The sequence below is a fragment of the Canis lupus genome, chromosome 35 (genome assembly GCF_048164855.1).
Source record: "Canis lupus baileyi chromosome 35, mCanLup2.hap1, whole genome shotgun sequence".
Taxonomy (NCBI): Eukaryota; Metazoa; Chordata; class Mammalia; order Carnivora; family Canidae; genus Canis; species Canis lupus.
This window is the reverse complement of record NC_132872.1, coordinates 6,395,742-6,410,546: the sequence shown is the minus strand read 5'-3', so window position 1 is coordinate 6,410,546 and position 14,805 is coordinate 6,395,742. Positions and strand designations below refer to the sequence as shown.

Here is a 14,805-nt window from a genome sequence, read left to right as displayed (position 1 = left end):
AGGCAGAGACACAGGCAGAGGGAGAGAAGCAGGCTCCATGCACCGGGAGCCCGACATGGGATTCAATCCCGGGGCTCCAGGATCGCACCCTGGGCCAAAGGCAGGCGCTAAACCGCTGTGCCACCCAGGGATCCCTATATCAATAACATTAATGTAAATAGTCTGAACACTCCAACTTACAGCAGAGACAGGATAAGAAGTAGGCTCAAATTCTGTGCTGGATACAAGCAATGAACTTTAAATACAAAGATACAAACAAGTTAAAAGTAACAGAATGAAAAAAAGATGTATGTTTTGAACCATTAAAAGAAAAGTCCAGTAGCTCTATTAATATCAAACAAAAGTACATTTCAAAGCAAAAAGAATGTCATCAACGTCATCCAGAATAAAGAAAGCCATTTCATAATAAAAAATGGGTCACTTAATTAAGACCTAAAAATCCTAAATGTTTAAGCCCATAGTAACAGCTTGAAAATAAATGATGCAAAAATTGATAGAAGAGGGAGAAATAGATAAATCCACAACTATAATCTGAGATTTTAATACTCCTGTTGATAATTAAGAAAACAAGCAGAAAAGCAAATGATACAGTATATTTGAATAACATAATCAACCAGCCTTACATGATTGACATTTATACGACACTCCAGTCAATAACAGCAATTATTTTCAAGTACAAATGGAAGATTTGCCAAAATAGACAATATTCTGGGCCATAAAGGTCTGAATCAATTCCAGAAGATTCAAGTTATACAAAGTATGTTTTGACCACAATAGAATTAAAATAAAAATCAGTAATAGAAACAGCTCCTGGAACATCATCCCCAAATATCTAAAAACTAAGTAATCCAAGAAGCAAAGAAGAAATCAAACAGGAAATTAGTATTTTGAACTAAGTGAAAAAGGAACACAACAGAATTTGTGGATATGCCAAAGAAGATGGTAGGGAGAAATTTATAGTGCAAAACACCTACATTAGAAATAAGAAAGTTGGGGATCCCTGGGTGGCGCAGCGGTTTGGCGCCTGCCTTTGGCCCAGGGCGCGATCCTGGAGACCCGGGATCGAATCCCACATCGGGCTCCCGGTGCATGGAGCCTGCTTCTCCCTCTGCCTGTGTCTCTGCCTCTCTCTCTCTCTCTCTCTCTGTGACTATCATAAATAAATAAAAATTTAAAAAAAAAAAAAAAAAAAAGAAAGAAATAAGAAAGTTCTCAAACCAGTGGCCTCAGCCTCTACCTTAAGAAGCTAAGAAGAGGAAATCAAATCCAAAGCAAACAAAAGAAAGTAAATAATAAAGATTAAAGTAGATATCAACAAAACAGAAAACAACAGAGCATCAATGAAACCAAAGCTGGTTTTCCTGAGATCAATAAAGTCGGTAAACCTTTGGGCAGTATAAGTATGTATAAGTAGGTATAAGAAAGAAAACGCAAATTACAAATATCAGGAAGAGGGGTGACATCACTATAGCTCTACAGATATTAAAAGGGATAATTAGGGACTATTGCAAACAACTTTATGGTTTTAAATCTGACACTTTAGATGAAATGGTCCAATTCCCTAAAAGATACAAAATACCAAAGTACAATAAAAAAGAAACCAATAACCTGAATAGCCATATAGCTACAAATGGAATTGGTAGGAAAAAAAATGCACCCAAAAGACAACTCCAGGACTAGATGGCTTCATTGGTGAATTTCCAAAAAACATTTAAGGAAAAAATAATACCCAGCCTACACAAAATCTTCCCCAAAAAACTAAAGAGGTAAGAATACTTCCCAATTCATTCTAAAAGGCTAGCTTTACTCATACAGCAAAATCAGATAAAGAAATTACAAAAAAACAATAGACAAAAATTCCTCATCACACAGATGCAAAACTTTAAAACAAAATTTTAACAAATGTAATTTAACAAAATAGAAGGGTCATATATCATTACCAAGTGAGGCTTATCCCTGGAACTCTCATACATTGCTGATGGGAATGGAAAATGGTACAACCACTTTGCAAACAGCCTGGAAGCATCTTAAAACCTCTCAAATACCTAGGTGATCCAGGCATTCTACTTCCAGGTATTTTCTGAGAGTAAAGAGAGCATAGGTCCAAACAAATATTTCTAAAAGAATATTCATAGAAGCTTTATTTCTAACAGCCAAAAACTGTCACAATCCAAATAAACCTTGACCCTTCCCTTATACCACACACAAAAATTTATGTGAGGTTCAGAGACTGAAATGGGAAAGTTAAAACCATAAAGGTTGTGGGGAAAAAAGCAAAAATCTTCATGACTTGGCATTATTAAGCAAAAATTTCATAGTTAGAACACAGAAAATTATATCCATAAAAAATGATAAATAATAGATTTTATCAAAATTATAAAATGTCTGCTAATTAAAAGATACCATGAAGGATATGAGTAGGAGGTATGCCATAGCATGAGAGAAAATAGTCACCAACCATCTGAAAATAAACCAGTATTCAGGATATATAAAGAATCCCCTCCACTCAATAATAAAAAAAAAAAGAATTTGATTTCTTAAGTGGAGAAATGACTTGAAAGGGCACTTCATCAAAAGAAGATATACAAATGGCCAAGAATCTCAAGAGAAAACATTCAACATCATTTATCGGGGAAATGCAAATTAAAACCATGAGACACCACCATGCACCCATTAGAATGGCTAAAATTTTTTAAACTGACAATATCAAATCATATACTTTAGGTGGGAATATAAAATAATACAGCCACTTTGGGAAATGATCTGCCAGTTTCTTAGAAAGCTAAATACAGGGAAGCCCGGGTAGCTCCGTGGTTTAGTGCCACCTTCAGCCCGGAGCGTGATCCTGGCGACCCAGGATCGGGTCCCACATCGGGCTCCATGCATGGAACCTGCTTCTCCCTCTGCTTGTGTCTCTGCCTTTCTCTCTCTCTCTCTCTCTCTCTCTCTCTCTGTGTGTGTGTCTCTCATGAATAAATAAATAAATAAAATCTTTCTTCTAAAAAAAAAAAAAAGAAAGCTAAATACATACTCTATAGCCCAGTGATCTCAACTAGGATCCACTGGAGACAAATGAAAACATGTCCACGCAAATACTTGTACAAGAATATTTATAGCAGCTTAATTCATAATGGCCAAAACATGAAAACGCCCAGGTATTCATCAACAGGAAATTATAGCACAGTCATGCAAAAAGAAAATGCAGAATATTCACAAAATGGAGTACTTCTCAGCAATATAAAAGAATACATTATGATATATGCAACAATATGGATGAATCTCAAAACATGCTGGGTGTTAGGAAGCTTTACACAAAAGAGTATATATATTGCATGATTACATTTACATTATGTTGTAAAACAGGCAAAATTAATCTATGGTGACAAAACAGAACACTGGTCAGCTCTAGAAGGTTAGGATGTGACTGGCTGTGAAAGGGTATGAGGATACTTTGTAGGGTAATAAGAATATATCTTGATAGGGATTTGGGTAACACGGGTGTATGCATCTGTCAAAAATCAATGAATAATACACTCAATGTTTATACATTTCATGTTTATAAATCTTAATTCAAAAGAAAAAACTATTAATATTAAAAATCAGTCAATGACATGCATGCTGAAAAACATTCTCATTTCTGCAATTTGCTGTGAAACACATAAAAAATGAACTGGTGAATGGATAAATGGATCTTTGATAAAACAAATATAGTAAAATGTTGATAGAATCTAGATAGTGTCTATATACATGTTTTGTATCAAATTCTTTCAATTTCTTTGCAATTACTGAAAATATGTTCTTAAACATTCAAGGAAAAAGTTGTGATTTTGAGAATAGAGGAGATTGGAATGCCTAGAAGCTAGAAACCAAGAAGCAAAAATTCTAGAAGTACTAGAAACCAGTACTGCTACACAGTACTGCCCAGGAACCATGGTACTCTGCTGGTCAGTAAGTCTGTCAGTTCAGAAGGGTATGATTTTATAATGGAGATGAATAAATCCAGTTATCCTAGCTTGACACTAGCCAATAAAAATCATCAAACTCACTCTGTTTTGATAATCATGGTCTATAAGCAATCTTCTGGTGATTATAATCTAGCTTCCCATAGAGATTTTTAGAGGAGAAAAAGAGAATATACTGACCAAACAACAGCTAATTGGCAGTTAAAGTTTTTACTGTTAATTAATTAATGGGAGGATTATGATTTATATAATAAACTTTTAAGTCTGGTTAGACTGAATTGTATACATTAAAGGTGGTGAAATTTCAATCTACCAAAAACAAAATTGACTTCTCAGCTGAGAAAATGGATTATAAGATCAAAAACAATGATTTACTTTCAATATGGAATTCTAAGACCTTAGAATCAGAGAGGTTCCTGAGATCATGGTGCTTGTTATCTATTATATTCTCATTAACCATTTTTGAGACACTAAATTAATGGTTTTCATGATTCCTTTCAACTGGAATCGCCTCCAAAAAAGCATCTTATCAGGCAGAAAAGACTTATATTACTTTCTGGCTAAAAGAAAGCTTTTATTACTTTCTGGTGTAAATTCTCATTAGAGCACCTAAGTATGATACAGCAAAGACAGATCACATTCATTAGAAGTATACATTTCATTACCTGTGTATCCTCAGTATAAACATCTGGGAGAGAAGCTTGAGATGCTGTTTCATGTTTAGGCAAGGTTGGTCTGCTTAGAAACTGAGTAATTTCTTTGGATTTTTGCTGGAGTTGATCTAAGGAAAACAAAGTAAGTAAATAGAAATGATCTCTACTACAAGTCTAAAAACGTGGTAAGCTATTACCTCCTAGAGATACAGCACATGCTGTTCACTCTAGGTCAGTTATGTTAACTAAAATGAGGATGCCAATGACAACATGTTTTTATGACATGTTTTAAATGCTCTGAGGGACCGAAGGGCATTTCAGTAAACCACTTCCTTAAAACGTAAAATAAAAAAGGCTTAGAATCATTCACAAAGTCATTCTTCCTTGAAAATGCCTTTAGTATTTTTAAATTCTATTTTCTTCACTCCTCATCGAATCCCATTGAGACAATATAGCACAACTCTAAACAGGTACACAGTCCACTCAAGAGGACAGTGTGCTAATGTAACACACTGTTCCTATATAATGCCCCTCAAGGCTTTCTGGTTAAAGTTCGGTTCCTCAATATAGATCTTTAACTTAAATCTTCCCTAAAATCTTTCCTTTAAATATATGTCAATGTATTAGAATTAAATTAGTGGCATGTATTACTTTATTTACTTTTTTTAAAGATTTACTTTTTTTTTTTCTTTTTTATTCTTAGAGACAGAGATAGAGAGAGAGAGAGAGGCAGAGACACAGGCAGAGGGAGAAGCAGGCACCATACAGAGAGCCTGACGTGGGACTCAATCCCGGGTCTCCAGGATCACGCCCTGGGTTGCAGGAGGCACTAAACTGCTGTGCCACCGGGGCTGCCCAGATTTACTTTTTTTTTTTTAAGATTTATTTATTTATTTGAGAGAGAGAGAAAGAGAGAGCATGTGCATTCTAGTGGGGGAGGGTCAGAGGGAGAGGAAAGAGAAAATCCCAAGCAACTCAATACTGAGCATAGCAGCCTAATGTGGGGCTCAATCCCATGACTCATGAGATCAGAACCTGAGCTGAAACCAAGAGTAAGATTAACCAACTAAGCTACTCTATGTCCCTGCATTACTTTAATAACATTAAAAAAAAGTTTTCATTAAATCTTAAAGGATAAAATTTTTCCTTGAAAAAAAAAAAAGATCATCTATAAGTATTCAGATTCATCTTTAGAAGTAAAAACGGAAAAAAAAAAGAAAAGTAAAAATGGCTCCATGCAATCAATCTCCCTACCTATGCATCTAGATCTAGCCTGAGTTTTCCAAAAATTGATTCAAACCCTACTCATTTCAGTCACTGAATCCTAGAGACTGCACTCATGTTTCACACATTATTCTTTTTAACATATGACACATCATTATCAATAGTTTCTATATACTATAATGATAATCATAATATATTTTTTAAGATTTTATTTATTTATTCATGAGAGACACAGAGAGAGGCAGAGACAAAGCCAGAGGGAGAGGCAGGCTGCCTGCAGAGAGGCTGATGCAGGACCCAATCCCAGGACCCCAGGACCACAACCCAAGACAAAGGTAGACACTCAACCACTGAGCCACCCTGGTGCCCAATAATCATAATATTAATCCAGATTGTAATTTCGGCCAGAGACAGGAGAAATGACAAAGAGCTCAGAAGAGATGCCTTTCTTAATTCTTCTATTGATTCAATTGCTTTCAATTGAATTTGCTTTCATTTGAATGATGTCATTCACAGATCCCAGAAATTTGGAAGTAGAAGCCACTCAGGTGCTAGACAGTGGACTTGAAAGACAATCAAATACTGACCTTCCAGTTGTTGAATGACCTGAGCTGAATGAAATGCCTGTTCACTCTTATCTTGGACAAGCTTTGAATTTTCCTCTTTCAGAGCATCACAGGCAGAGTGTAGTTCTTGCTCAGTCTTTTGAAGATTCAAAATGTGAGAGATCTTTTCTTCCATTTCTGCTTTGTGTTTCTGTTCCAAAGCACAGTACCGGGACTGTAGCTCAGCCTGAGCTTGACCTGCTTGCTCAAGCTGTTCCAGAAGATGATGCATTTCTTCCTGCAGGTTATGGAAGGATAATTTTCTCTCTGACACCTCAAGTTTCATCTTTTCCATCAGAATCCTGGACTCCTGTCTTTCTGTTTCTACAGTGTTCCTTAAAGTATTATGCTCAGTTTCCATCTGCTGTAACTGCTGAGAGAGAACCTAAGAAAAAAAGACAAAGCCTCATGAGCCATAAGTTCATTCTTTCTTTTCAATAAGCATAGTGAAGTGCCTCTTCTAGGTAAAGCAAGGGATCTGACACTCAGAACCTAACCTACAACTGCATAAGACCCTGTTTTTGCTTCTTGATACTTTTAACAATTTATATTCATACGTATTTATTTGTACCATTATCTCTTACTTTCTCTCTCATTATAAAATAAGTTCAATAAGGGAAGGGATTTTGTTTTATCACCACTGTTCTTTAGCACCTAGCACAGTACATGTCGTATTGAGGACCTAGTGATCAATAAATGCTGAATGAATGAATGCAGTCTCTGCCCTTGTGGAACTCAAGAGTTCAGTGGGGCAGTCACATTTAACCAGATAATTATAATACAAAAATGGCAGAGGCCATGAGAGAGATACTTATATTAACAAGAGCAGAGAAGAAGGGAAATTTGCCAAAAGTCACAGAGCTGTAACTCTATAGTAAATAGTTAAGAGGCACAACTGAGACTTGAACCCAGCTGCCTGATGACAGTGAGACCAGAGGCCTTGGGATCAGGATATAGGTTTTATTAGGATGGGAGATATGGGAAAATGTTTCAATGCAAGAAAGTCCTCTTCAAGGAGAGTTGAAAATTGAGGAGATGACTTTCTCCAACAGCATGAAGCACCCAGATGAACAAGCAGAGAATGTGGACTTCTCACCAGTGCCACATTAGTATTTGGCTACTTGATGTGATAAGACCAGGTCACGGGAATCCAAGGGCTGATAAAAGAGTAGTCCAAATGGTCAAACATGGGTCAATAGCAGACAGGGAAAGGAGGGAGGCCAGGAAAGAACTAATATACCAGAGGAACAAAGTGAAAAGATTGGGTGATTTCAATAAGAATGAAGGTCAGGCCAGTCTGAGAAAGGGAATGACAGTATGGGATGGGATACCTGAGCTTAAGATTTTAAAACTTTAATTTTTCTTTGTATATTTTTTTATTGGAGTTCGATTTGCCAACATATAGTATAACACCCAGTGCTCATCCCGTCAAGTGTCCCCCTCAGTGCCCATCACCCAGTCAACCCATCCCCCCCCACCTTCCCTTCCACTACCCCTGTTTGTTTCCCAGAGTTACGAGTCTCTCATGTTTTGTCACCCTCTCTGATTTTCAATTTCACTCATATGGGGAATATAAAAAATAGGGAAAGGGATCATAGAGAAGAGGAGAGAAAATTAGTGGGAAAAATTTAAAAAATTAAGATTTTAAAACATTGTGTTTGATCACTTTAGATTCAGGGAATTTTGCATGATGAATTATTTCTTTTTTTTTTAAATTATTTAATTTATTTATTTATGATAGTCACACAGAGAGAGAGAGAGAGAGGCAGAGACACAGGCAGAGGGAGAAGCAGGTTCCATGCACCGGGAGCCCGACGTGGGATTCGATCCCGGGTCTCCAGGATCGCGCCCTGGGCCAAAGGCAGGCGCCAAACCACTGCGCCACCCAGGGATCCCCATGATGAATTATTTCAAGCCAACAGAGAATCAACCAAAACAAACAAGGGATAGTACATCAAGCACAAGAACCATCTGAGATAGCAAAAGAGCAATATGACAGAAAGGAAACTGACTAGAGGACAGTAGGATATTCTAGAGAAGTTAGGACCCTAGACCTAAAAGCACAAAGAAAAACAGCCACAATGAAAGATGTGGAATGCACGCTTAATCAGGGAAGGAACTATACCTGTTTTGCTCATCACTGTATCACCACCATTTAAGCACAGAGTATTTGTTGAAAAAATGAATAAATGGCATCAATTCTCAGAAGGCTTACCATTTTATCCATGCTGCCTAGGAAACTGAAGTGGAAGTGGGGACGTCTGGGTGGTTTGGTCAGACTCTGCCCTGGGCATGGAGCCTGCTTAAGATTCTCTCTCTCTCTCTCTCTCTCTCTCTCTGCTCCTTCCCACCTCCCTTTCTCCCTCTCTAAAAAATAAATAAATAAATAAAAATAAAGCAGGAACGAATACTCCACTCCCAAGGCAGGCAGTAAAGATCACAAGGCAGTACCTGGTTTTTCTGTTCAGCAGTAGTTAGCTCCTGTTGCAGCAAGCCCACAACCTGAGCACGGCCCAGTAAAGCTTCTTCATGCTCCTCAAGTTTCCTCTGCAGCACTCTTAATTTCTGAGAATGAAATGTTTTAGATACAATATGCTAAACCAGTGAGAACCATTTACTGATTACCTTTCAAAATATCATGTAGATGTGTGCGTAAGGTCTTTGGATGTTGAAGATGACAGATTAAAGAATGGGACACCAGCATGCCATGCTTCCCATCGAGCAGCAAAAAAGAATCTCCAAAAATACCTTCTCCAGTACACTGACAACAACTAAACTGAGACACAAGCAAGCCCCTGAATTAGGGAGTCTTTGTAATTAGAGAAAACAAAATGTCCACCTTTCAAATTATAAAGTCAATGTCCTATGCCTAAGTAAAAGTACATGTATATCTCACTCACCGAAGAGAACATTCTCTGCAGGCAAGAACCATTTCTCTTCTAGCTTCATGCATAGGACATGCACTCGATAAACAATTGTTGGATAAATAAATCAATGATATATGCATATATTAATATTCTACTTCAAAAAGTGCTGTATTCTGAAACTTTATTTAGTGGTATATTCTAAAGGATTACTTAGAACTTGGAAGAAGTTTTCACTCAAAAACAATTAAATGAATCAACCATGAAATACCACTGGAGCACTTCTGGTTACCACACTAAATAAAAACACACTAAATAAAAACAAATACCTTCAAGTTAGTAGATGATAAACTTAAAAACAATGAAGCCAATTTCCAAAATATACTCAATTAATTTTGTAAGAATATTAATATAAATAAAAGACTTTATGATTTCAAAATCACTCCTTTTCAACTTTAATTTTTTCAAAGTTTACTCTGGCTTCATTGATTTGAAGCTTTGGATCACGTCTTTAATGTAGCTACAATTGGCAAACTGAAGAGAAACCGATTTCTGACTACCACATACATTTGCCAATTAAATTCAGCTTTTGAGTACCAACAACCTGGTTAGAGGCATAAAAGGCAAGGTAAGGACAAGGAAAAATAATTAATATGCAATGGAAGATACGATCACCAAAAAGAAGCCAATTAAGGAGCACGCTAAGACCAAGTGGAGAACAATATGTAAGGGTAGAAAAGTGGCTGTGATCAGTTAATTAAATGTTAACCAAATGACAGTCATTCTACTAAGTTTTAGCAACACACCTGTTGCATCTCTGTTTCCACATCTGCCTGGGTTACTAACTGAAGAAGCTCATCTTCATGAAGACGAACTTGTGTTTCAAAGCGGGCATCTTTCTCTCGGACCACCTGCTGCATGGAACTCAACTAAAGACACACACCAGAGAAACTATACACGTTACACTCCCCGAATATTGCACAAACATAACTCACACACTATTCTCCAAAGATAGACTCTGAGAACTGATAGAGAATAGGTTTTTTTAAATTAAATTTTTAATGTCAAGGATGAGAATGTTGGAAGAGAGATAGGCCTGACAGTAACTTCCAAATGTAAGAGAAATCCTATTATCAAACTCAGAAATCAGCCTAAATATAAATTTTGATTAAAAAATACATTTGCATGGTTACTAGAAATGTTTACATAAAAAAGAGGTATATTTTTTTAAAGTTCGCAGATTACAATATTAAGCCTACAAAATGAAATTAGATTTCTGTTAAGTCTTAGGTATGTCAATAGCACATGCATGCTCTAAAACCTTCAGTGAAATTGTCATGCTCTTTAAGTCAAACTTCAAACTAATGTATCTTTTATTCAAAATTCTCTACAATTGGAATAAATCCCACTTGATTGTGGTTAATGATTTTTTTAATGTATTGTTGGATTCGGTTTGCTAGTACTTTACTGAGAATTTTTACATCTATGTTCATCAGGGATATTGGCTAGTCTTATCTGCAAAGAACTGTTTCTACCAAAGAACCTGGTTTATTTCCAAACACACACCACCTCCCCAGATAGTTATTTTCAGCTGTCATTACTTGCAGGCTTCTAGATCACCCTCATCTGTAACTGGCTCTTAACAGAATAAAATGGAAATAAATTGAGAGCTGTTTAATATCAGCATTTTTGTTTTGTTTTGTTTTGAGGGTGTGTGTATATTGCACGCAGCCATCTGCAGATGAACACCTGCTTATTCATTTCCTTAAGATCAGTAGTTGAGCATGCTGACCTGGTCTTAGCTTGCCCATTTTGTATTGGTGCTTCAACTACTGCTAACTTCTCAATTTGTGATACCTTGAATTGACCTCAGCTCTCTTTCTAGGTAGGAAGAAAATCATAATTTGTTTTGATTATCTGAATTCTGACATTGCTATGAATCTGCAATTTGGTGTTGCAAGTATACAGGCACTGGCATCCTTCATTAGCCAAATGCATCTACACATCCTTTCCTGTAAATGTATTCTTTTTTTTCCTCTGTTATTTTGCTCAGACCACTCCCCACAAATGAAATACTTTCAACCATCGTGTTGAGATTATTATCTATCCATCACAGTTTTGCCTAAACTCTAATTTTTCCATATATCTTTCTTGGATGTCACACTCATGGTAACCTCTTTCATCTCTCAAAATAACTTTCCATTTGTGTTGATGTTTGCTATTCACTTATTCAGAATGGCTTGCATTACGATGGATTTGTTAATATGTTTATATTTTAGATTTCCATGATTTAAGCCACTCAGTAAAAAGCACATTTTGTATTTCTCCATCATACACTGTATATAGTGCTTTACATAAGAAGGACACAATAGAAGCTGAGGTGTGAAAGGATTTCAAAATATACAATTTTCACTGAATACACAGCAGCAGGCTTCCCAGGATAGAAAACATCATTAATACTATAAGCTGTCAAAAAATGAAATACCCAATGGGAAATATTAGCTATCATGCAAAGATACTTCAGAGAAAAAAGTTTCCCAAGTCAAAAGCACTCTCAAAGGAAAAATACAAAGGTGGGTGGTCAAACTGGAAATTTAGAAAAACAGAGAGAAGGAGTTGAAAATGCCAGTCCAAACAGTCTGGTCCTGGTATCAGAAATAAATATGAAGCATATCACATACCAGTGCCATTTAACATTGAATCATGTAACCTATAGCACTTTCTCATTATATACTAAGTAATCTTCGGATTATAATTTAACTTCCTATTAAGGTTTTACTATAGGGAAAGAATGGACCTACGCATTTGTATTTCTTTTGTTTTATCTACCAATCTCCTTCAAACAACAGGAGTCTATTACTAAGACTGAATTTCTGTGTGCTATTAAAACCAAATTTGGGGCCTACAGAACTAAGATACAGCTACAAAACAAGCTATGGCAAATTCATCAAGGTAAATAACACTTCTGGGCAGCCCAGGTGGCTCAGCGATTTACTGCTGTCTTCAGGCCAGGGCCTGATCCTGGAGACCCGGGATCAAGTCCCATGTTGGGCTCCCTGTGTGGGGCCTGCTTCTCCCTCTGCCTGTGTCTCTGCCTCTCTCTCTCTCTCATGAATAAATAAATAAAATCTTAAAAAAAATAAATAAATAACATTTCTAAGTTTTTCTATTACTCCATCCTTCTCTCTTTTTTCTTTTTTTTTATACATTTTATTTATTTATTCATGAGAGACACAGGACTCAGGATCATGCCCTGAGCCGAAGGCGGCGCTAAATGGCTGAGCCACCCAGACTGCCCTACTCCACCCTTCTAATTTCTACTCTAACATTCTAGCTACTATACTTTTATACACTAAAGTTTTTAAAAATTACCATCTAAATTGGCTTGTCACCATTAGACTTTTGTGATTCTTTAATGATGATGAGGTACCTTCGACCCTACCTGAGCAGCTTGCTCTGCTTGTGTCTGGCTGAGCTCGGCTTTCAGAGTGCTGATGAGTTCCTCCTTCTCTTGGAGCTGCTGCTTCATCATTAAATATTCTTCCATCTCTGTTGAACTCTTATCAGACTGAAGACATAGAAGGAAAAAAAAAATTTAAACAAAAGAACTAGCACTCAATTTTTTGACCTCCCTTTCTTAATTGCCAAAAATACCTATTCATATCCTTCTAATTTGCACTCAATACAAAAGGGAACTTCATGTACTGGGATTTTAAAAAGTAATTATCAGAATTATTTGTCAGAGGAAGACAGAATAGCAGTGGTTTTTCTATGAATCTTCACAAAGAAACAGATAGTACAACTAAATAGTAAAACCAAAAACCCATGGACAATATTTCCAATAAAATTAGGAAGGTAGATCCACAAACCCCAAAATACAAGCAGGTACAACAAACCACCAAAAGCCACAAGACCTGCATGGTATTAGAGTCTATGCAAGAGGAAGCCAAGGCGGCAGCAGCAGAGCAACATTAATGGCCTTGAGAACAAGAAAATCCCCAAAGAGCCAACAGGTTCTTACTGGAAAGCACAGTTGGCCAATCTTAGAACAGCGGCTTAAATTGGCAGGGCTTCTTTATTCCCCAATATTGGGCAAATTCAAGGGGTCCACAGAAAGGAGGACTAAAAGGTTAGAACAACCTAGTTCTCTGAATTCTCAGAACTGACTCATCAGGGCTGCCTTCTAAGACATGGACCAGAAATAAGAAGAAACTTATCAGTGAAATAAAAATTATGCAGAATAGAGATAACAGAAACAGAACAAAAAGGTCTATACACATGCTGTATAATTCATTATCAACTAGCCAAATGTGGCTCCAGAGGGCTTGGGACACGTCTAAATGCATGAGGAGTTTAACTATTAATATTATTTAATTTTAATTAAAATAGAAATTATTTTCCCATTAAAAATAACTATATTTTACTTTATTGCATAATGTCAAATACTCTTAAATTGTCACGTAAGTAACAAGTGTGCATGCTGTTCCTAGTATGACAATAAACACATTGCCTATCAGTGGATTCATTCAGTTTGAATGATTTTTTTCCTGTACACTCATCTAATATTGTAATATATTTCTCTGAATACTTTATGGAGACAGCATCAGTCAGAGTTGATACTTATGTAGATCATAAGAAAAAATGATGTTTCACCCTCAATTCAGTTACTGGAAAGCTTTTAAGTATGTCTGGAAAAACTTGAGCATAGGAATCTATTTTCTCAACTGGAAATTTTATGAAATCTAAACAGAGAAGAAGTATTTCCAATGAGAATTTAACAATCCAAATGGAGATACAATGTTAAAAACACACATCAAATTCCAGACAATGCAAAAAAAAAAAAAAAAAAAAGGAAAAAGGAAAATAACACAAAAATAATTATTAATTTCAAAAGTATATTTTGAATATATTGGACTACATGAAATACAGGGTAAAATTAATTTTACCCATTTCTGCAATAAAATTTTAAATTATGCATGTGGCTTACATATTACTATTGGACTATGTTGGTATAGGCCAAAGTGAAGGGCAGGAGGAAGAAAACCAGGAAATCCCAGAAATTCAGCTGCCAGATCTTTGGACACAATACAAAAAAAAAAAAAATAACAACAAAAGAGAGAGGCCTGGTAAGTAAAGTTTTCCTGAACCAAGCCTCCTTCCAAAAGTTTAGAAAAACTAATTGCTCACAAAAATAAGGAACAAACAAGGATCAAGGTCAAGTTTCATACAAAGTTACTACAAAAAAAAAGCTAAGGAGCAAAACATACTTAAAGGTGATAATAACAGACTAGAGGCATGTTCAAAAACAAACTAAAACTGCAAAAAGTGTTAAAAATTTTAAGAAAACTATACAAGACATAGAAAATAGCATAATCAGAAAAACTCAGAAATGAGGTGACTGAAATTAGGAAAAATTTTATATATAAGAAAAAAATTTCAAAAAGGAAGTCTAAATAAGAAGGAACACAGAAGTAAACAAACTCAAAACAGAATACCT

General features: G+C 36.0%; 1 protein-coding gene and 1 long non-coding RNA gene across 11 annotated transcripts in view; one reads left to right on the top strand and one right to left on the bottom strand.

The window, feature by feature from the left end:
- Window positions 1-12,456, top strand: part of LOC140624683 (uncharacterized) — a 33,431-nt gene extending 20,975 nt beyond the window's left edge. The window contains exon 4 of one of the 2 annotated variants that reach the window (XR_012024135.1): window positions 9,089-12,456. This is a non-coding gene — a long non-coding RNA (uncharacterized lncRNA). Of the gene's footprint in view, window positions 1-6,355; window positions 7,215-9,088 lie in introns of those variants that run through there. The other variant, XR_012024136.1, reaches the window with a different exon arrangement.
- GOLGB1 (golgin B1) overlaps window positions 1-14,805 on the bottom strand; it is a 90,570-nt gene that overhangs the window by 51,080 nt on the left and 24,685 nt on the right. For 4 of the 9 annotated variants that reach the window (XM_072811581.1, XM_072811582.1, XM_072811584.1 and 1 more), the window contains 5 exons: window positions 12,751-12,876; window positions 10,115-10,237; window positions 8,896-9,009; window positions 6,427-6,829; window positions 4,628-4,743 (listed from right to left, as the gene is read on the bottom strand). In XM_072811581.1, coding sequence (XP_072667682.1) covers window positions 4,628-4,743; window positions 6,427-6,829; window positions 8,896-9,009; window positions 10,115-10,237; window positions 12,751-12,876 — 882 coding nt within the window. The remainder of the gene's footprint in view (window positions 1-4,627; window positions 4,744-6,426; window positions 6,830-8,895; window positions 9,010-10,114; window positions 10,238-12,750; window positions 12,877-14,805) is intronic. The other 5 variants (XM_072811587.1, XM_072811588.1, XM_072811589.1 and 2 more) reach the window with 3 other exon arrangements.